This window comes from Canis lupus, chromosome 21 (genome assembly GCF_048164855.1).
Source record: "Canis lupus baileyi chromosome 21, mCanLup2.hap1, whole genome shotgun sequence".
NCBI lineage: Eukaryota > Metazoa > Chordata > Mammalia > Carnivora > Canidae > Canis > Canis lupus.
In genome coordinates, this window is record NC_132858.1 from 5581682 (window position 1) to 5604858 (window position 23177).

The 23177-nt window shown below is 39.6% G+C and overlaps 1 protein-coding gene across 11 annotated transcripts in view; it reads left to right on the plus strand.

Annotated features, from left to right (window-relative positions):
- Positions 1 to 23177, plus strand: part of KDM2A (lysine demethylase 2A) — a 151629-nt gene that overhangs the window by 36866 nt on the left and 91586 nt on the right. For 3 of the 11 annotated variants that reach the window (XM_072790081.1, XM_072790082.1, XM_072790083.1), the window contains exon 2: positions 2340 to 2462. In XM_072790081.1, the coding sequence (XP_072646182.1) occupies positions 2421 to 2462 (42 nt within the window). In that variant the 5' untranslated portion in view covers positions 2340 to 2420. Of the gene's footprint in view, positions 1 to 62; positions 203 to 724; positions 1119 to 2339; positions 2463 to 8286; positions 8409 to 10247; positions 10316 to 10640; positions 10767 to 11228; positions 11358 to 20357; positions 20547 to 23177 lie in introns of those variants that run through there. The other 8 variants (XM_072790080.1, XM_072790079.1, XM_072790090.1 and 5 more) reach the window with 8 other exon arrangements.

Genomic DNA, 23177 nt, shown 5'->3' on the forward strand with positions numbered 1-23177 from the left:
CCCAGGAAGAAGGCCCTGGGGGGAGCGGGGGCGGTGGGCCGGCGGGAGGGCGGGCAGGCTGACGTGAAGGGGGGCGGGGAGCCGCGTCGGCGTCGCTGGGCGCGGGCGATTCGAGGCCGACGCATCCGCGCGTGCGCGCGCCGCGGAGTGTCCGCGTTAGAGAGGAGTGACGCGTGCGCGTTCACGTGCGCCCGGGAGAGCGGTAAGAAACTAAGGGAGGCTTGAAGGGGGGTGGGGGTGGAGGCGAGCCGGAGGAGGGGTGGGGGGGCGGCGCCTGCGCAGTGCGCCGCGGAGAGCTGTGTGTATGTGAGAGTCTGACGGGTTCAAAATGGCGGCGGCTGCTTCAGCGGCTCCTCCTGTGTGAGGGAAACAACACCCCTCCCCGGCGGCAGCGGCGGCGGCGGCGGCGGCTGCGGCTCGCAGAGCACCTTCCCAGCGGCTGGGCCTGTCGCCGCTCCGTCTATCCTGGGCAGGGGGCGCTCCGGGAGGAGGGGCAACGCCAGGGGGCCCATCCCCCGGAATCCCTTCTCTGCGACTGGGGAGTAGCCGGGGGCTCGTCCTGCAGCGCGGAGCTCGGGCTGAGGGGGAGACGCGAGGGGAGCCCGGGCCCCCAGCCCGGCGCGCCGCGCCGCTCCCGCCCTCTCCGCCCCCCGGGGCCAGGGCCCGCGTTCCGGGGGGCCGGGGCGGCGCGGGGAGCCTCGGGCCGGCCGGTCTCAGCTGATCGGCCGCCGCTCCTGGGCTCCAGAGGCGGCCGGGCGGCTGCTCGCGGAGGGCACGGCGAAGAGGGCGCTCCCCGCGTCCGAGGCTGGCCCGGGGCTCGGACTCGGGCTGCTGACCGCTGGCCCGGGGGAGGCGGGGGCGCCCCGGGGGAGGCGCCGAGGGGTCGCGCTCCCCTCTCCTGACGCCTCCGACTCCCGGTCTCCGAAGCCTGAAGAGGAGGTTTGATTCAGCAACTGTTTCCTCTTTTCCGGGTCGCTGTGACCCTCTCTGGATACTGGGTTGATCCACGGAAAAAAAAAAAAAAAAAACGAAGACGACGTTTGGGATTTAATTTTTCCTCTCAGTTTTTGGAATCTTTTACTTCTCACTTGGACAAGAACTCACGAGCAAAATCCCCGGTGAGATTCCCCCTCCTACCCCCCCCCCCTGGAAGTTTGGTTCACCGTGTTATCTAAAGTCTTAATGTAAAGTTTCTATTTCTTTTTCCGATGGATGAACCATTGAAGCGCCTTTCCTTGGGGGAGCCCGGCGAGATTTGCTATTTTTCCTCTTCGGCCCTGGCTGCATTCGGTCCCCGGCGGTCCTCGCCCAGGGGGTGCAAACACGGCTTCTTTCCCTCCCGACTTGGGACTAGGGCTTCCTCTAGGAGGGCTCTGCCACGAACTGCTCTTGCAAACTGTGTCATTGGGTCCTCTGGTCTTGTAGCAGTTTTGAAAGGATGCTAATAACGTGGCTGTAATGTAGTTGCAAAAAAGAAAAAAAAAAAAAAACACCCTGCATTCCCTATGGAAGCCATTATTCTTGAGAATATTTAGAAAAAAAGGAAAACCTTTCTTGGTATTATGGATCGACTGTCGCGCAAACCAGTCTTAATTTTTAGAAAAGATGTCTTTTACTTATTTCTGTATAGATGGGTTCGTTTAGTTGATTACTTTATCCAAAAAGATCTAATGGAATTTTGTCCCTGATTTGCAACTCTCTTGAATTTGTTCAAGAGTTGTACACATCTTGTTGGGGTGGAGTGTTGGTTTGGGAATGAAAAGATCCAGGGAGTCTAGGAAGGAAAGTGGCGATTGTGTACGGCTTTATTAGAGGGGTATGGGAAATTGTTTTGGAATCTTTCTTTAAATCCAGACTTCTTGTCTTTTTTAAATACAGTCTGCCCCCTTTTTCTTTAGTTTCTAATATCAGTGAGCAAGAATGCGTTTGATTGGGATCCGGATTTGTTTAGTGCCTGCTTCACCTGGTCAGCTCTCTACAGATAAAAATCCTTCCCCTTCCTTTTTTTTTTTTTTTTTTTTTTTTGCTACTGCTGCCATCAAGGGTGGGGTGGGGGGGGCTTATTGTAATCCTGTGGGGAGAAACAGTGGTGTGGCCCATCCACAAGGAACTGAAACCAACATCATCTCCTTTTGCCTAGGCCTCTGACTGTTGTAATGTGATTAACGTTTGTCATGGCATGGAACCACTTGCCCCAGAGCAGAGGGGTCCCAGACTGATGAAGAGGAAACTGATTTGTCAGAGAGCCTTTAACTTAAATATTTCTTAAATCTTTCTGTGAAAAGAAAGCTTGAGTTTGGGGCTGAGTTCTCATCTCTGCTTGTATCATTATTCTTTAGTGTTGCAACCTGGTTCCTAAGGAGGAAGAGGAAGGCAGCCCTGGAGTGGTTTCTTTACAGTAATTTAAACAAGAGTGAGAGATGGAACCCGAAGAAGAAAGGATTCGTTACAGCCAGAGATTGGTTAGTATTTTATTCTCTTTCTCTCTTTCTCTTTCTCTCTCTCTCTCTCTCTTTTTTTTTTTTTTCAATTTTGAAGCACAGTAACTATTTTGTTTCCATTTGTGAACCTACTGTGATTAAAACTTTTCAGGTGGCTTTTCTGTATACCAGAGGATAGAAAGTGTATTAATATCTCATTTGGTTTTTAGGCCAAGCACTTAGGGCCTTAATGTTTATCCTGTTTGGAAATAGACTTATATGTAGCCTTAATTTCTATAGAAACCATTGTAAATTAAAGGATTTTGTGGATTACAAAATGGCAGGGATTACTAATTTTGCAATACTGACATTGTAATAAATCTGATTAATTTAGATTAGAATGTAAATTTTAGGGGCAAAACTGAGGAAGGATAGTTCTGTGTCATTTTTGTAGATTATGGTGTGTCAGAATTTGTGGCTTTGAGCTGGAGAGTAGAGCTGTGGATTTTTTTAAAAATTTTTAACACAAGTAACACTGATAGGTTTAGAGAGTTGGTGGGGATTGATTGAGAAAAGGTAGACTACTGAAAGTTCTGTATTTTATATGTTGGGAAGGAAGTATGAGATACATCTTGTTGAAAGAAATTTTTACTTAGTAATGATTTGGAGGGAATTTGCTTATATGTGCATATGAATACTTGCTCCTTTAAGCCCTGCTTTCCTCTCAGTGTTTCCCTATTGAAGTTTAAGAATTTGATTTTTGTTTTCCCTAGTCAAAGATAAGTTTATTAATATTCTCACCATATATTCATTTCAGAAATTTGAATTTGTGTCTGTAGAGTAAGGTATAAGGAAAGCCAAAGAATTGTCTGTATTATTTGAAATTTGGTGGATTGAGAGGAATTTATGATGGTTTTCTTTGGCTTTGTATTTAAGACTGAGTTTGGAGAAAAATGAGTGATTCTGTAATCATTTTCTGATGATCTCTGCTCTTTTTGAGAAAAGGCTACTTTTTGAAAACATGACTGTTAGAAAGGTGTGGAGTGCATTGGCAAGTATATCCAGTAGGCATATGTTCTGGCAAGCCTTATTTCAGAGATTTGCCTCATCTCCCAATGTATGTATTGAGGATATAGTTCTTTGAGAAATAAACTACAGTTCTTTAACTTTAAGAAACTATGTATGTCAGTAGTGAAATTTTGTATGCTTAGGATTTATTTTTGTTTTGACATTTGTTAAATTAAACTTTGGGAACATAGGGCAGCCCAAGTGGCTCAGCAGTTTAGCACTGCCTTTGGCCCCCGGGGTGTGATCCTGGAGACTTGGGATCGAGTCCCATGTCAGGCTGCGTGGAGCCTGCTTCTCCCTCTGCCTGTGTCTCTGCCTCTCTCTCTCTCTCTCTCTCTCTCTCTCTCTCTCTCGGTGTCTCTCATGAATAAATAAAATCTTAAAAAAAAATATAAAAATAAAAATAAAATAAACTTTGGGAACATAGAAGAAAGAGGATGCTGCAAAATTCTCTTCCCAGGTGGTTATTCCCAGCTATGTGGGGAATCATTTTTATCATGTCAGGCTTGTAGAATTGTTGAGCTGTTACATAGATACCTGAGGGATCTTGGATCTTGGGATCCAGTCTTTCAAAGGAAGAGCCTTTCAGTCAGCTAGAAGTTCACATTTTTTAACAAGGTAGGGAGATAGTGGTAAGGAGATCCAAAGAATCTGTAACTTTTATCCTGGTAAGATTTTTCTTTTTTTGTAAAGTCCTGCCTGTTGCACATATTAATCCTTTGCATATCTAGCATATTTTTTTCTTTTGGTTCATGTGCTGTTTTGGCAGTGTTGTATTAGAAAGTGCATTAGATATTTGGAGGGATCTTTCCGTAACTTAGAATTTTGGGTAATAATTCTGAAATTTAGGGCGAGTGATGTTTGTTTTCCTCTCTAAGATTACATGACAAAATCAAATCTGAAGTGTAAATTTCTTCTATAACATAACTTTTGATATGAGAGCATATTGGCAGCTCATTTGAGTGACAAGTTTGCCTACCAAACTTTTAATGTCTCTGTAGTGAGTCTTCATATTTCATTGATTAAGTTAGATGTCATTTGAGGAATTTTAAGACTACCATAATGGCTAATTTTTATAGTAGTTAACTACTTTTTTTAACACTGTGTTTGTCTTTAAAGTAGGTCAAAGTGTAGAATTTACTTTTGTAGTTATTGGCCATAGAATTTAAAGTTTGAAAAACACAAATGACAGGTTTACTTACTTGGCTTAGTGATTAAAATTTGTGTGGTTTCATGCAATATATATTTGTCAAATTGAATTAATTATGTAGTATATTGATTGTAGCATTATTAAATGTTACTTTCATGTTGTTTTAGGGGACAATACCGAAATGGTCATCTCTCTTTGATATACCTCCAAAATTACCTCCCGAGATAGAACAGTACCAGTATTAAAAGCCTGAGTCCAGACTTATTTTGGAATGAAGTTTTTTGTATTCATGACATTTTACTAATTTTAAGAAAAAAAAAGTTGTATTCTTACTAGTAAGAATACTATTAAAATTGATTAAGTCATTTTAATGCTTCTTACTGACATAGCTATTTCAAGTGCACAGGCTAAATTTGGTAAATTTTGTTATGTTTATATCATCTTTGTGACAAGTCATTTTTTAAAGTCAGAAATAGCTAGTTAAAAAAATTGGCTTGCCTTGTGCTAACCCATTTACTATTACATAGAGAAGAGAATTGTACCTTTGAAGATGGTGTATATATGGAGATTTGGGATGTAAGCTCTGCTTTATGGAATTAGAATGCTTGTTTTGCAGCATGTGAAATGAACAATGTTTGACTATTCTTAAGCAAGACATAGTTTTGTTTTATTTTTTAATGCAAAGGTTCGTAGTTTTATGTATAGGTTCCTAGAACAAGGGCAGATCTCTAAGGCAAGTTGATATACCTAAAAAGGGTATTTACATAAGAGGGATAGAAGCTTCAGTTTCAGTGATGGGTGTTATTTGGTTGTCCTGAGGTAAAGATGATTTATTTCAGTCTTTCTAGTAAATTTAGATGGAGGACCTTATTGAGAAATGTTGACAAATACTAAAGATAGATCTTCTTTTTTTCTTCATTTGATTTCAGGAGTTAGACAATTAGAGTAGTTTTAGATGTTTATTTCTGTCCATTTGTGTTTATTTGTAGGGAATGTTCACAATAGCTTACAGTTTCTTCATCTAAAATGTTAAATCCTTAGCAGTTATAATTGATAATCTTTTAGGTTTTTGAAATCATACCAATCCTGAGTAATCCTTATTGCATAGAAATCAAGGACAAAATAACATGTATCTAAATGCTTACATAAACATTTCTATGCTATGTAATATTGTTTTAACCTGGGATTTAAAAAAAATTTTTATTGGAAAAGATGACCTTTGTTATATATTTTAACATGATACGTTATGATATGTCCCTCAACTTGTGTGTATAACATATTGTACATATCATTACATTTAGTATGGAAAAAATTTATTAGCTCCTGCCAAAGGCAATTGTAGAAACAAATGGACAACTAAATCAATGTAAAAGAAAATGAAGACAATATACTTCAGGGTAAAAGAATTTATATAACTTGAGTACTTTTTCTTTTGAATTCACCTAAGTCTAGTAGTGTTCTCTGAAGGAAGAGATGTTGATTTTCTTGAGAATTCAGTTTGCTTGTCAATCTTGATGATGAGATTAAGAGATTTTCTAAAGGATGTTGTTACACTACTGGATGTTCAATATTGTTAATATTCCTTACATATGATTTTCTTTGAAATAGCTAAGTCATTTATCTTTTGTAAGAAACTAGGTGCACTGAAGCCCTAATGATGTTCTTACCATTCTTTGGGGTTACCCTTAAAAATTGTCTTCGCAGATTCAGCAATTACCAGATTATTCCTTTTACAGACAGTCCCACTCTGAATGACCTCACTCTCAATAAGGTCTTTCTGACCAGGAATGGACTAGGCAAAATAAAATCCTATTTTAAGCCATTTTTCCCCTAGCATGAAAGTGTCATATTGTTAACAACTGGGAAAAAAGTATAAATGGTCTAAATTGTTGAATTTGCTTATTTATAATTATTTCATGAGACTTAACCTTCAATCTGTGATAGGAGGAGTTACACTGTTCTGAGTGTTGTAGCCTCCTTCCTGATGATGTAGGAAAAACTTGTTGCCCGTTTTTGGGTGATTCAAAATGCAGATAATGAGGGAGCTAATTCTTTATTATGCATAAATCTTTCACAATAAGCTACATTTTGGGGGCCCATAATGAGATCTGTATTTAAGTCCTATTATTCTCTCTTGTTTTATTTTGCTGAGCACTAATTATTATCATACTTGTTTGTTTTGTTTGTATGTATCTCTCCATTGGAGTGTAAGCTCCTTGAGAGTTGGGACTTCGTTTTGTTTATGGTATATGGCTGGATGCTTCAAATAGTGTCTGACACATAGAAAGTGCTCAGTAGCCTCAAAAAAAGAGAAAGTATTCAGTCTACAACACAAAGTGCATGACAAGTATCTGTTGATATTGTTGAAAGCCCTGATAAATACTTTTCTTTGCTACCAGTTTTCTTGAGAGTTAGCAATAAGCCACTGGAATGGAGAAGAGTATGGTATCTAGGGATGAGCAAAATATCTGGGTATTAGGTTTTACAGTATAGACAAAACCAGAAGCTTTAAGCTATGACAAAAAAAAAAAAAAAAAAAAAGTATGCTTAGCACACATGCCAGATGAACACATTATCTGGGCCATTAAAACAAATGAAAAAAAGTCTAGTTAACTTCAAAAACTCAGTCTGAATTTTAAGTTCTACTTCTAATCCTGTCCTAAATCTTCTGTTTCAAGATTTTTGGTGCCTTTTAGACAATCTTAAAGTTGTAAAGTTGAAAGTGATGGTGTTTGTGTTATTCTCAAGCCCTAGTTTTGGCCAGTAAGCCAAAGAATTGATGTATTTACTGTATACCATATAGAGAGACATGCCATTATTTTATGTCCTTTAAAATATTTTTCTTGGGGTGCCTGAGTGGCTCCGTTGGTTAAGTGGCTGACTCCTGGTTTCAGCTCTGGGTTGTGACATCAGCACGGAATTGGCTTGCCCCCCCCCCCCCAGTCTGTCCGTCCCCACTCGCTAAAATAAATAAACAAAATCTTAAAAAAAAATTTTTTTCTTCTTGATAAATGGACATTCTTGACTAGGTCTCATTAATTTACTCTGTGTAATTTCATTTTTGAAATGATGCTATGTTGTTGCATTGTGCTTTTGCATCAACAAATGTTAGAATTCAGTAAGTATTTATGTGCCAGGTACTAGGGTAGGTTCTTTAATACACATTACTTTATTTAATGCCCAAAACTGGCCTATAAATTAGATGGTATAATTTTAAACTTTAATTTTTTTTTATTATGGAAACGGAACTTTTAGCCTGTGACTTGCCGGAAATCACAGAGTTGTTAAGGAGTGGAACCAGACCTTTAACCCCGTGTTTCTTGTGTTATTTCATACAGAAAACAAATGATACTCACTCCTGTTGTAGGAATTTGCAGGCTGAGTCCTTTCTCTTTTTTTGAGGCTTTTTTTGCTACTTCTAAAATTTCTTCCCTTATGGATGTCTGCTTAACATCCTAAATGATATAGCTACAAATATCTGACAGCCAGTGTTTCATCATGTTTAGAAAAAGGTGGCACATTCTTTTTGTGAACTTTGAACTTATCACTTGATCTAGTAAAACAGCAGTATTTGTGCAGTTTGTGTATATGTCAAGCTTTTTATTTATGCATGTCACTCATATCATTGTTTTCTGTTTTAAATTTTAGGTTCTTGGGGGTTTTCTCTATCTGTGAGTACTTGGTAAAAACTTAAACCATAAAGATAAAAGGCAGCAGATAGTGACCAAGCGAGTGGTTTTGGCAAATACAGTGGTGAAGGCCTCCTTCAGGTAGGTAGAGAAGAGGAGGGAAGAGGGTGGCCTTGTAGGAGGTAAAGACAGCATAAGTTTTATTATGGAATGGGATGCTTATAAGGCCTATTCTGAGGATGACCGTTAGATTCATAGGACTAAAGTAGAAGATTTATTTTGGGAGGCACTGTTGATAATGTTGGGAACACATTTTAAACAATTATGAAGGTCAGGTATTGAAAATAGCCATTGGAAATTATGGTTTGTTTTTAATCAAATAGTAATTTGATCCAATCGGTGTTTTAGGAGTAATATTTTTACAGCTTCAGGTCAGGCATGTGCTCAAAGAATACTGAAATAAGTTATCTCTTAAGGTAATTAGGTACCTGATCTCTAGGGCAGTGGTTCTTGAAGTGTGGTTCCCTCTCCAGCAGTGTTAGTATTATCTGGGTACCTGGGAACATGTTAGAAATGCACATTTGGGGGACCCTGCCCTGTATTTACTAAATCAGAAACTCTGGAAGTTGGGCCCAGCAATCTGCGTTGCAACAAGCCAGGTGATTTCGATACATGCAGAAGTTTGAGAGCCACTGTTCTGGGGTATAGTTAGTTGAAATGGAAAGGAAGGAAAAGTGCAGGACTGACAGAACTTGGTGACTGATGGATAGCAGCATGTTATGATGGAAAAGAGTGCTCTATTGAGGATCATGAGTGTTGAGTCCAGTATCCACTTTATCACCAGCTGTTTTGAACAAGAGAACTGACCTGTCATGGAAGGAGTTCTACTTAGTGATTTCTGAGGATTTTGGAGGCAAATGAAGAATTAAGGTGGACTTTAGGATTAAGTCTGGATTATCAGAAAGATCAGGAGGGATTTTTGAAAGGGAGTGGAGAGAACATCGGGTGGATGTTTTAAGAAAGTGGAACAGATTCTTAAAGCAGGGGTTCTCAGCAGGGACCCCCTTGGGATATTTGGCAATATATGGAGACATGTTTGATTGTCAGAGTAGGAGAGTACTACTGGTATTCTAGTGAGTAGAGGCTAAGGATGCTACTGAAGGTATCCTAATTAGAATACCAAACAGGTCAACCCCCCAAAGCCAAGAATTATTTATTTATTTATTTTTAAAAAGATTATTTATTTATTTATTCATGAGAGACCGAGACAGGCAGAGACATAGGCAGAGAGAGAAGTAGGTTCCATGCAGGGAGCCCGACATGGGACTCGATCCCAGGACTCCAGGACCATGCCCTGGGCCGAAGGCAGGCAGGCACCAAACCACTGAACCATCCAGGGATCCCCTAGCCGGGAGTTACTGAGTCAAAAATGTCCACTGGGGGAAAAAAAAGTCCACTGTATGAGATTGAAAATCCCTGTTTATTTATTAAAAAAAAAAAAGATTTTATTTATTCATTCATGAGAGACACAGAGAGAGAGGCAGAGACATGGGCAGAGGAGAAGCAGGCTCCATGCAGGGAGCCTGATGTGGGACTTGATCCTTGGACTCCAGGATCACGCCCTGAGCCAAAGGCATAGACACTTAACCACTGAACTACTCAGCTGTCCCAAAAATCCCTGTTTAAAAAGAAATACCCAGAGGTGCTGAGTGGCTCAGTTGGTTAAGCTTCTGCCTTTGGCTTAGGTCATGATCCCAGGGCCCTGGGATGGAGCCCTGTATCAGGCTCTCTGCTCAGTGGGAAGTCTGCTTCTCCCTCTTACTCTGCTGCTCCCCCTGCTTGTGCTCTCTCTGTGTCAAATAAATGGGTAAAATCTTAAAAGAAGATAGGTAGATAGACTCCGTAGATAGGTTCTGTGTATGTTTCCATCCTGATTTTCTGCTGTTAATCTTAAAGTTTTTTGTTTGTTTTTAATTTTAGAGTTTTAAGTCTAATACAGAACATCTCAAATGTGCTCTCAGATTCCATTTCCCAGGGCTTTGCCCAAAGTAAGCATAAAGGGTTTTTTGTTGCTGTCAAATTTTCACAAAACTAAATGGTTATGGAAAATCCTCAACCCAAGTGCAGATTTATTACTCCTTTTAACTTATCCTAAGGTCAACTTACTTGGATAACCAAAGTAAGTATTCACTGTATTGAGATCAATAATTAAGTTAGAACAAGAAACTTCCTTTTGATACTCTCTCTCACAGATAGAAAAATGAGATAAAAGTTGTGGTATTGATGTGAGCAAATATTGGAATATAATGAATTGCCCTGTAGCTCGATACCCTATGATCATGTTTTTAAAATATTTTTATTTATTTATTTGAGAGAGAGAGAGAGAGAGCTCACAGAGGGAGAGAGAGAAGCAGACTCACCACTAAACAGGAGCCCAGAACACTGAGATCATGCATAACCTGACCTGAAGGCAGACACTTAACCTACTGAGCCACCCAGGTACCCCTGTCCTATGATCATTCTCTTTTTTTTTTTTTTTTTTTTTAAGGTTTTATTTATTAATGAGAGACTTAGGGAGAGAGGCAGAGGCATAGGCAGAAGCAGGCTCCTTTCAGGGAGCCTGATGTGGGGACTCAATCCCAGGACGCTGGGAACACGACCTGAGCCAAAGGCAGATGCTCAACCACTGAGCCACCCAGGTGCCCCTCCTATGATTATTCTTAAGAGAGCGCTTCATGAGCTGGTTGTGGCCCTCTGTGAATTTAATGTAGCCTCAACTTTAATCCATCTCTTTATATCCTTGGATCACAGAAGTTAGGAACTCTGTCCTCTCAGGGCAGTAATCTAGCTAACACACTCTTGCTTCTGACAGTGACCTCAAGAGAATGTAGATTCATAAATATAGTGATGATTTATAGTACTTTTATAGTTTCCAGTGTACTTCTCTGTTGATTATATCTTCTGATCATCATAATTCCGGAGGGTTACCAGAACTTGAGGATGGTGCTACAACTCCAGATGTGGCATCCACATATCTTAATCTGTCTGAAAGATGCCCTTGGAGTCATGTGGTGAATTAACAAAAAAATGGTGAGCCTTTTTGGGTGAATAAGATAAAAAAAAAGTCACCCTGTATATATATATGTGTGTGTGTGTGTGTGTGTGTGTGTATTAAGATTTTATTTACTTATTCATGAGAGAGACAGAGAGAGGCAAAGGCACAGGCAGAGGGAGAAGCAGGCTCCATGCAGGGAGCTGACATGGGATCCCGGGTCTCCAGGATCCCACCCTGGGCTGAAGGCGGCACTAAACCTCTGAGCCACCAGGGCTGCCCAACACACACTGTATATTTGAAACAAGGTAGGAAAAAGCCTACTCTGATGGATAATAGCAAACATTAACTGAATGTATACCATGTGCCTCGTACTTGCACTTTATACATATTGACTAACCTCAGCAACCCTTTGACATAGGTCCTATGATTCCCATTTTCTAGTTTGGAAACTGAGGCATAGTGCAATTAAGTAACTTGTCTGAGGTTATCCAGTTAAGAAGAGTCAGAATTCAAAGCAGGCAGTCTGGCTCCCAAGGCTTCTAAGCTATATTGCCTCTTTTTCAACTTTGTTGGAGGACAGTTTGTATATGTTTTACTGATGAACTTTGGTGTTCCCCAGGTAATCTTTTCTCATTCAGGAGATTCATTCGCATAAATGTTTGTTCAGTGCTTACACTGTGGCAGCTACTTTGCTTGGGCCTTACTTTTTCAGAATTTCCAAATACTGTGGTTTCAAGTAGTGCTGAAAGAAATTAAGAGGGCGATGATATACAATTGACCCTTGAATAAGCAGGGGCTAGGGGCCTTGACCTTCTCTGCACAGTTGAAAATCCACATGTAACTTTTGACTCCCCACAACCTTAAGTACTAATAGCCTATTTTGACTAGAAGCATTCCATAACACTACAAAGTCAACAAACATATATTTTGTATATTATATAAATTATATATTCTTATAATGAAGTAAATTAGAGAAAAAATGTTGAGAAAACCATAAGGAAAAGAAAATACATTTATAGTACTGTATTTATTGAAAAATATCTGCATGTAAGATAGCCCATGCAATTCAAATCGATGTTGTTCAAGAGTCATCTCTACTTAGGTTGAGGATCACTCTTTGAGATTGGATGGTCACTAAAGGCTCCCTAAGAAGATGGCATTTTGTGACTGAGACCTGAGTGATGAGGAGTCATTCTTGTAAAGTTTGAATGCTTAGGGGACCAGATCTAGGTCAGCAGAGCTCTAGGTAGAGGGACCAGCAAATGCAAAGCCCTGTGATATGAATGAGAAAATATTATAAGTACTTAATTTAGTGTCAGACACCATGCAAAGATCTTGGGATACAGTAATGAGCAAGGCAGGCATGGTCCCTCTGTTGTGAACCTTCCAGTTTGGTGGGGAAGTTAGTAATTAAATAGTTCTTTTAGTAATGTCAATTATAGTTACGCAAAGGACTACAAAAGTAAATATAGGCTGCAGTGAGAATATATGATAGAGTGACCTAATCTAAACTTCAGGAGTGGGGAGGAGGCATCAGAGAACATTTTCTCTGAGAAAGTTTTTAAAACTAAGACCTAAAGAATGAGTAAGAGATAACGAGGCAAAAAGGAAATGATTAGCATATGTGGTTGGAAGGAATCTGACCTATTGGAAGAATCTACCAACCACCAAAAAGGCTAGTGAAACTGCTGAGAAATAAGTACAGGAGAGAGTTAAAATCTTGACAAGGTAGTCAGGAGTCAGGTCAAGTAGGGCTTTATTCTGAAGACAGTGGGAAGGCACATGTTTAGCAGAGGAGTAATATGCGTGGACTAATAACAGCTGCAGTATAAAGAAAGGATCAGGGAGGGAGAGAGAATGGATTTGGTGATGCCAATTAGGAGGCTATCGCAGTGGTTTAGGTAAGATACAAAGGAAATATGGTTGAGAATACAGATAGTGGTATTAGGGAGGGTTTGAAAAGTATTTAGAAAACAGAATCACAGGATTGGTTCCTTGGATGTGTGGGAGGGTGACTTTAAGGGGGTTCATGTAAGCATGACTCTCAAGGTTTTCTCATGTGAATGACTTGTGATGTCCTTTTATTGAGATAGGGCACACTGAGGAAAAGCAGGTCTGGAGATTGAGGGGATGAGCATAAAGCTCACTTTTGAGCAGGTTTGGTCAGATTGGATGTGAGGTATCTCTAGAACTGTTGAATAGGTAACGGGCTATGGTTCTGGGCCACAGGAATGGCTTTTTGGCATACACCTGTGTCTTGTTGGCATACATGTGCATAAATAAAGTTGGGTAGACATACAGTAGCTTACAAAGGGAGTGAAGGAGGGCCAGGGGGTATGAGGAAAATCAGGAGAGTAGTGGTATCTTAGAAGCCAGAGGATTGTGATGCTTACTCTTTATCAAGCACTGTGTTAAGTGTTAATACATTTTTACTCATTTAATGCTTGTAACTATGAAGTAGGTGCTTTTATTATCTCAGTTTTATAGATCAGGAAAGCTCCATAAGATGGAGCTATATAATTTGTCCAAGACCATCAGATAACAACTGGAGAGGTTATTGGTTTTTTTTGTTTGGTTGGTTGGTTGGTTATTTTATTTTATTTTATTTTTTTGGTTATTGGTTTTTGAGCCCAGGTTTGTCCAGTTCCAGGTGGTATTCTTAAACATTTCATACTGATGGTGTTAAAAAAAGAGGAAGGGTATAGTCAGCTGATACGGATGCTACCCAGAGGCTGAGTATATTGAAGATGGAGATTTTCATTGGATTTGGCAACATAGAGGTGATTTTAAACTGGAGTTTCGGTGGCAATTTGGAGCAGAAGACATTCTTCAAAATAAATGTGAGGTTAAATAGAGACAGTGAATGAAGAGAAGTGTAGAGAAGTTTGGCTGTGAAGAGAGAAGGGGAGCAGGTCATAGTTACAAGTTAAAGTGCTGGATCCAGAGAAGGTTCTCTCATGTTTTTGTTATATTTTAAGATGGAAGAGACCACTGTATTTTTTTGTTAATGGTGCTATCATCTATTATTCTTTCCTATGTTATTCTTCATATTTAACCAGTAGCTATTATCTGATGGATTTCTCATATTCATCTTTATGTAGTTTACACTGCCACTCCAACAGTTTGGACTCTTAGTCTAGACTATTGTAGTCACCTCTTCCTTGGATTTTTTTGGGGGGAGGGTGGGTATCTTTACCATTGTTTCTTAATGTTGTGTTTCTCAGGTTCTTTTTTTTTTTTTTTTAAGATTTTATTTATTCATGAGAGATAGATATACACACAGACACACACACACACACACACACACACACACACACACACACACGAGGCAGAGAGAGAAGCAGGCTCCACGCAGGGACCCGATGCGAGACTTGATCCTGGGACCTGGACCCCAGGATCATGCCCTGGGCCGAAGGCAGGCGCTAAACCACTGAGCCACCGAGGGATCCCCATGTTTCTCAGGTTCTGATCATGTTCTTATCCTCTGTAAATTCTGTAAAGTCAGTGGTGTGGAATGGACACTGGACTTTGGTTCATGGTACCTGGCTTTGAATTTCAGTTTATTAAGCTTAACTTTGATGAACTTAATTTTTTTTGACACTTTAAAAAATTTTATTACCTTAACTTTACCCCTAACATGGGGCTCGAACTTAAAACCTGGAGATCAGGAGTCCTGTATGTTTTATTGACTGAGCCAGCCAGGTCTTCTATGAACTTTAATTTTTCATGTGTGGATTAGTGAAAATAAAACTTAATTTTTGGAAATTGTTTATAAGTGCTTGGTTAAATTGAAGGGTTTTGCCATTGTAGGCACAAACTTCTTAGCCTGATATTCAGGCCCCAATTGACTACTACAGTCTTATTAGGTACTCTTAATTCATGTATGTTCCAGCCAAACCAAGCTACCTTCTTGTTTTTTTCCACACACTTGTGTTGTCTCCTTGTCCCTACCATAGTTCTCATCTTCTAAACCCTATTTGCAATATTTTTTCCTTAGTCCTGTGTATTGAAGGAAACTTCTTTCCTAAATCCTCATAATTTTTCTTCCTTACCTCTTACGGTGTCTAACTGGATACAGATAGAAAGTTTAATTATGTCTATATTATATGCTCCATGAGGACAAGGCAGGACTTCCCTGGCACACACATAGCATAATATTGTTTACGTCATTGAGACTCACATTGCTGGTTGGTTAACTTTTCATGAAGACAAAGTATAGTAAAATTAATCTACTATATTCTGAGGTTGAGTGCTGACAGTTATTAGAAGAATGTCTAGAATAGAACCAAAGAGAAGGGAAGCCAAGGAACAAAAATTTGCCATATGTTGTTCTGGTCATTAGAGAAAGGAGAAACAAGCTACTTATTTCTTGAGACCATCTAGTTACCCTTGCTTTTTTTTTTTTTTTAATATTTTATTTATTTATTTATTTATTTATTTATTTATTTATTTATTTATGAGAGAAGCAGAGACATAGGCAGAGGGAGAAGCAGCCTCCCCATAGGGATCCCACTGTGGGACTTGATCCCAGGACCCTGGGATCACAACCTGAGCCAAAGGCAGATGCTCAGCCACTGAGCCACCCAAGTGTCTGTGTCTCTTATACTATGTTCACTGGGCTACTTTCATAATTAGTTTGGTTCCCCTGTTGATATTGGGAAATGGGTTTCCTGGATAATAGGCATGAGTATTTGTTGCTGCTAGGCATTGTGAGGAAGTTAATTGAAAGTCCTTTTGCCAGGTTGAGTAGTAGCCTACCAAGATTCCTCCTTTGAACCTTCAGGAGACAAAATGTCCACTTAACAGAATAGTGTCTACAAACACTCTATGTGCAAAGGTTTGAACATGGTATATAGAATGGTAAGGTACCATTTTCCAGACCCTTTTCTTAGGGAAGCATTTTCTTGACCGGATCTTCCAGTTATAAATTCTCTGTAGTATAAAATATTTCTTATGCATAACACCTGTCAAAATTGCAACTCTATATTTACTTGAATTGTTTGATTGTCTGTTTCCCTTTCAGATTGTAAGTATCATTATAGGCTGCTACGATGCCTTTTCTCACTGTTTTATCCCCATGCTTGGTATAGTGTCTGGCCCATAGTAGGTACAGATGAATTTTTTTTTTTTTTCTGTGAATGTGCATCTCTAAAATGCTCTCCCTCCAACCCCATTCTGTCTTCTCAGTAAGCTCCTAATTGTTCTTCAAGCCCATAGATATTCTTCTCTTGAGTTCTCCTCAGTTACATTCCTGAGGCACTTTGTATGCATTTCTGTTGTAGGACCAGTCATGTGTTAAAATTATTTGACCATGAGTCTCTTTCCATCCAGCTGGAGTAGACATCTTTAAGACAAGGATCATGTCTTAATTTAAGTGTTCAGAAAAGTGTTGAATTGAACAAAATGTGTTGTGCACTTTCTAAAATACATAAATTTGTAGAACATAAAAATTGAACGCTAACAATGGAAAGAACCTTAGATTGGTAATCAGAAAGACTCTCCAAGCTTTATTTTATTCATCTGCAGGTCTTTCTCAATTCTAATAGTTTAAACTGGTTGTTTTCTTTTTCTTTTTCTTTTTCTTTTCTTCTTTTTTTTTTTTTTTTAAGATTTTTTTTTTTACTTATTCATGAGAGATACAGAGAGAGAGAGGCAGAGACACAGGCCGAGGGAGAAGCAGGCTCCCTGCAGGGAACCCGATATGGGGGGACTCAATCCGGGAACTCCAGGATCATGTCCTGAGCCTAATGCAGATGCTCAACCACTGAGCCACCCAGACGTCCCTAAACTAGTTGTTTTCAAAGATGACCACATCATCTGGGAGCTTGTTAGCATTGCATAGTCTCAGGTCCAGCTCCAAACTTACTGAATCAGAAACTGGGAGTGAACCTAGGAATCTGAGCTCAACAAGCCCACCAGGTGATTCTGGTAGATGATAAAGTTTGGGAACCACTGGAATTATTTTAGCAGTCTATTTTCTGTGTGTTCAAAAAAAAAAATTAAGTTAACTACCTTAATTTAAACTTCAGAGCTTAAAGTTATTTTTTTTTTTTTAAGATTTGTTAAATTTATTTATTCAGAGAGAGAGAGAGAGAGGCAGAGACACAGGCAGAGGGAGAAGCAGGCTCCATGCAAGGAGCCCGATGTGGGACTCGATCCTGGGTCTCCAGGATCACACCCCGGGCTGAAGGCGGCACCAAACCGCTGCACCACCGGGGCTGCCTTAAAATTATTTTTAAAGCTTTTCTTCATGTGTTTCCTTCTAGTTGAACGTGTGGACATTTTTCTAAACTACTGATCATAGCTGTATAGCCAAAGTGTTTGAATCAGAGGCAGTCAGTTCAGAAGTATTTGAAGACTGCTGCTTAATGCCACTTGCACAAAACAAAATATGTACATGTGTGTTTATTTATATCTGTATGTGTGCACCTAACACACACACACACCTGCTTTTTTTTCTTCATTTTCCGTGGAAACTTCTCCATGATGAGTGGTTAAAGGAAGGGAATGGTAAAGTACAGGCTTTTATGAGACAGACTTGAAAGAATGGTATGGCAGAATTAGACATATCAAAAAGTAGAGGTTGCTTTTTTGCAGTAGCAGGTATACATACTTTTTTTTTTTTTTACCTCCTTTGCCAAGGAGCTTATTTTTTTTTTTTTTTTTTTTTAAAGATTTTATTTATTTATTCATGATAGTCACACAGAGAGAGAGAGGCAGAGACACAGGCAGAGGGAGAAGCAGGCTCCATGCAGGGAGCCCGACGTGGGATTCGATCCCGGGTCTCCAGGATCGCGCCCCGGGCCAAAGGCAGGCGCCAAACCGCTGCGCCACCCAGGGATCCCCCAAGGAGCTTATTTATTTATTTTTAAAAAATATTTTATTTATTCATGAGAGACCCGGGGGGTGGGGGGGCGGTGGGGGTGGGAGGCAGAGGCACAGGCAGAGGGAGAAGCAGGCTCCATGCAGGGAGCCCGACATGGACTCGATCCCGGGTCTCCAGGATCAGGCCCTGGGCTGAAGGCAGCGCTAAACCGCTAAGCCACCCGGGCTGCCCTAATTTTATTTACTTTAGTTCTTGCAAAGCTAACATACAGCATTAAATTAGTTTCAGGTATATAATATAGTGATTACCAAGAAGCTTTCTTAGCAGTAAATGTTTGCCTCAGTGTTACCTGCAACAAGTTATTGTGGACTGAAAAGTGCTTATTGTTGGTATTCCTTGACTTCCTGTAAAGGGAGTTGTATACTTTACTGATAGGATCCATATAATAGCTTATCTCAGATGTATATTTTGTGCTTGGCACCATGCTAAGTGCTTCAGATGTGGCCCACTTAGACCATTGTTGTTTTGGCTTAATACCTTGAGTCTAAATTTACTTTGTTAAATAGAGGGAATCTTTTAGAAATGGAATTTCTGAAAAGAACTCCTTTTAAGATACAGTGTTGCTGCCTGGTTGAATGCTTGCAGGATTTAGTAAACAGTATCATTTGTTCCATTTACAATTTCTGTACCATTAGTTATAACACATCTCAGACTTTGTAAATTGAAGAAGCCTATTTTTTTTAGTCTTTCCTTAAATGGAAGTTACTTCTTTTTTTTTTAATTATTATAATTGCCTTTCTCCACATTTTTTCTATCTTTTAACTATTTCTTAGTGTGGTTGTCAAAACTGTAAGAATTATCATAAGCTCAGAAGTTTTGTTCTTTTGGTTTTGTGCTCATTTATTTATTCAACAAACCTTCTCAGGCGTACTTTCAGTGTTTAAAGAATGTACTGGGTATACAGAAATGAGTTGTCTTGTACCCTGTTCTCATAGACTGATAAGAGCCATATAAACAAATAATTATGCTATACTCTGATAAATGAAATTTAGAAGGTACAAAGTACAGAAGCAAGAGAAAGGAGGGAATGACTGAGGAAGAAATTCAAAGAAGAGGAACCAGCAAGTCCAGAGGCAAATATGTTTGAAACAAGCGTTACAAGTTCAAAACAGCATTGCCAGAAGTTGAATGTTACTGGAACATAAGAATGGTAGGGAATCGGAGAGGTGAAGAGTCAGTCATGTAAAGTTGTATATACTTTGTGCAGTTGGTAATGGGGAGACATTAAAAGAAGTGTAAACATGGGGGAGGCTTGATCATATTTCTTATTTTTTAGAGACAGAACAAGTGAGTGAGTCGTGAGGAAGGGCAAAAGGAGACGGAGAGAGAGTCTAATGCAGACTTTGAGTGTGGAGCCTGATGTAGGGCTCAGTCTCATGACTCTGAGATTATGATCTGAGCTGAAACCAAGGGTCAGACACTTAACTGTACCACCCAAGCCCCCCGATCATATTTCTGTTTTAGAAACTTCACTGTTGGAGGGTGTTGTGGAGGATAGACTGGTGAAGGAAGAATTGCAGAGGTAAGGGAATGAAATAAGAATCTAATAGTTCGGAAAGAAATGATAACTAGAGGTTTGGTACCAAGAGTAGAGGTGGAGGCTAGACTGAATCAAGTTTTTTGGCAAAGAGTTGATAGGACTTGGTGATCTCATCAGATGTTCTGGAGGAGGAGGATAACTCGCAGGTTCTTGTTTTGAGTCCTAGGTTGATAGGTAGTGCCATTGGCTAAGAGAGAATACCATGGTTTTATACAAAGGTAAGAATATAATTTGGGTGGGGATCTCTGGGTGGCTCAGTGGTTTAGTGCCTGCCGTCAGCCCAGGGCATGATCCTGGGGTCCTGGGATCGAGTCCAGTAAGGCTCCCTGCATAGAGCCTGCTTCTCTCTCTGCCTGTCTCTGCCTCTCTTTCTGTGTGTCTCTCAATGAATGAATGAATAAAATCTTAAAATATATATATATATTTTGATTTTTAAAAAAAATTTATTTATTTGAGAGAGAGAGAGTCCCAAGCAGCCTCTACACTGAGCATGGAGCCCAGTGTGGGGCTCAGTCTCATGATCCTAAGATCATGACCCAAGCTGAAACCAAGAGTTGGAGGGTCAACTTTAGATGCCTGCAATGTTGATTTTTTTTTTTTTTTTTTAAGATTTGTTTGAGAAAGAGTACATAAGGGGAGAGGGAGAGAGCAAATCCTCCAGCAGACTTCTCACTGAGTGAGGAGCCCAACTCAGATCTTGATCCCAGGACCCTGAGATCGTGGCCTGAGCCAAAACTAAGTCAGCCCCTTAACCAACTGAGCTACAGAGTCAGCCTCTTCACCAACTGAGCTACGCAGGTGCATAATTTTGATTTTTTTTTTAATGTTAATCTTTATGTCTATGGTGTAGTATATTTTATTCACCAATTATTGAGTGTACTTTATGAAAAACTCTACCCAGAGATTCTTGGCTAATGTCATGAGGTAGCATAATAGATTTGGGTGACTTTTTTGGGGCAAAATTAGTTGAGAAACCATTTTATTTTAATTACTATATGAATTACTTAATTTTTTCTAGGCCTTTTTACCTGACACTTGTCCAAGTCTGAGGCTAATCATATAACATTCATTCACTTGGCTTGTGAGCTTTCTCAATTTATCTCCCTTTGTTCACAGTGTTACACCAAGTTGTCCTCTATGTCATTTATAAAGATATTAGGAACTGCCCCAAACATTATGTTATGGAGGACACAAACATTTGGGGAGATCCATTTTCTTTTGTACTTTATTAAATTTTTTTTTTAACCAATTCTTCATATGTGACACAAAATTGTTCCAGATTCTATATTTTAAAAATTTGGGGGGTCACCTGGTTTGTTCAGTTGGTAGACCATGTAACTTTTGATCTCAGGATTATGACCTTGAGCCCCAGATTGGGCGTAGAGTTTAATTTTATAAAATCATTGTAAAAATTTTATTTTATTTATTTATTTTTTGTAAAAATTTTATACAGAGCCTTGTTAAATGTTTTTGTAATTCTAAATACATTATTATTATTTTTTTAGTTTCTCCCTTTATGGAGTCCATGTGGCCATTATAATAGCACATTCAAGAAAGCCCCACTTGGTACTTGTGCCATCTTAAGTCAAGTTGGAATTTTGTACCACTGGGTACAAAGAGCCAGAGAACTCCACTGGGTAAAAGTAGAATAGGAATTTCTAATGCCATGGTCAAATGTACATAGTGGTTTTAGATGAAGGAAGGTAGCACATCTCTATGCCTCTCAGCCTGCCCTGTGTAAGAACAGCCTTTTCTCATTTTTCAGAGGTTTAGAGTTTTCTAATCACCTAGCTATATCTCTTCATTTGGTGGACTCATCTGAAAACTGAAACCTATTGGCTAAAATTTCTCAGTCTTGTTCTACGTAATAATTACTTGAATGTGTATACCTGCTCATATTAATAAAATTCATTGGCTTCTGCTAAATCTCTAATGGGACTAGAATGGCAAGCAGACACATGTCCATTTGAACCAAAATCTGTCTTTTCGTTTCACAAGCATCTGATAAGTTCATTGCCACAGGACTTTAAACCAGAAGCACTGGCTTAGCTGTGAAATAGTTTCTATTTCTATTCAGTTTCTGAAAAGACGTTCCTTTGGGTATAAATGCTTTTTTATATGCTATTAAATTCTAAAAATACTTTATTGGCTAATTGTACTAAGGGATTAATTGATATTAAAAGGGCTCCTAGAATTGTAATTAAATACAGGGATAATACAAAGGACTTGAGAAAAATTCAGATAGGATTTTCACATGGGTAAAATTTTACCTTTTTCCATACTGATCAGTCTTTTGGAATGTAAAAGTGATGACTCTCCCATTATTTATTAATGTTTTTGCTTTCTTCCCTCAACTTTGATAGAATGTGTGTGTGTGTGTTTTTTTTTTTTTTTAAGATTTATTTATTTATGATAGACAGAGAGAGAGGCAGAGACACAGGTGGAGGGAGAAGCAGGCTCCATGCCGGAAGCCCGATCGGAACTCGATCCCGGGACTCCAGGATCGTGCCCTGGGCCAAAGGCAGGCACCAAACTGCTGAGCCACCCAGGGATTCCCCTGATAGAATGTTTTTAAGAGGATTCCCCCCACTCTAGTGATAGAAATTATATATGCTAGTTGTGAAAAATACATTAGAAAGACACTCATGATCCCACACTGAACCAGCATATCTTCTAGTTGTTCCCATACATAAAAGTATTTTTATGTAGCTAAGATTATGCTTGATATTTTATTTTATTTTTTATTTTTTTTAAAGACTTTATTTATTCATGAGAGATAGATACAGAGAGAGAGGCAGATAAACAGGCAGAGAGAGAAAAGCAGGCTCCATGCAGGGAGCCTGATGTGGGACTCGATCCCGGGCCTCCAGGATTATGCCCTGGGCCAAAGGCAGGCGCCAAACCGCTGAGCCACCCTGGCATCCCTAATTTTATATCTAAGTTTATCACTATCATTTCCATGTCACTAAAAAGTCTTGTGAAAGACCATGGCCGCCTCTAGTTTATTTGCTCATTTTTCTGTTATTGGGCTTTGGGTTATATTCATTTTGAGGGGGGGCATTCAAAATAAAAACAAAGTGAACTTAATCATATATTTGTTTTTCTATGTTTCTTTTTTCTTTTTTTTAAGATTTATTTATTCATGAGAGACAGAGAGAGAGAGAGAGGCAGAGACACAGGCAGAGGGAGAAGCAGGCTCCTCACAGGGAGCCGGATGCGGGACTCCCAGATCCCAGATCCTGGGATCACGACTTGAGCCGAAGGCAGATGCTCAACCACTGAGCCACCCAGGTGTCCCTGTTTTTCTGTCTCTCAGTATATCCTTATCATTCCTTAGAAGTATAGTAATTGAGGTTATATACATTAAAAAACTTATGAAAATGTTTAAACATGCACAAAGTAAGCAATAGTATGATGAACTGTGTACTT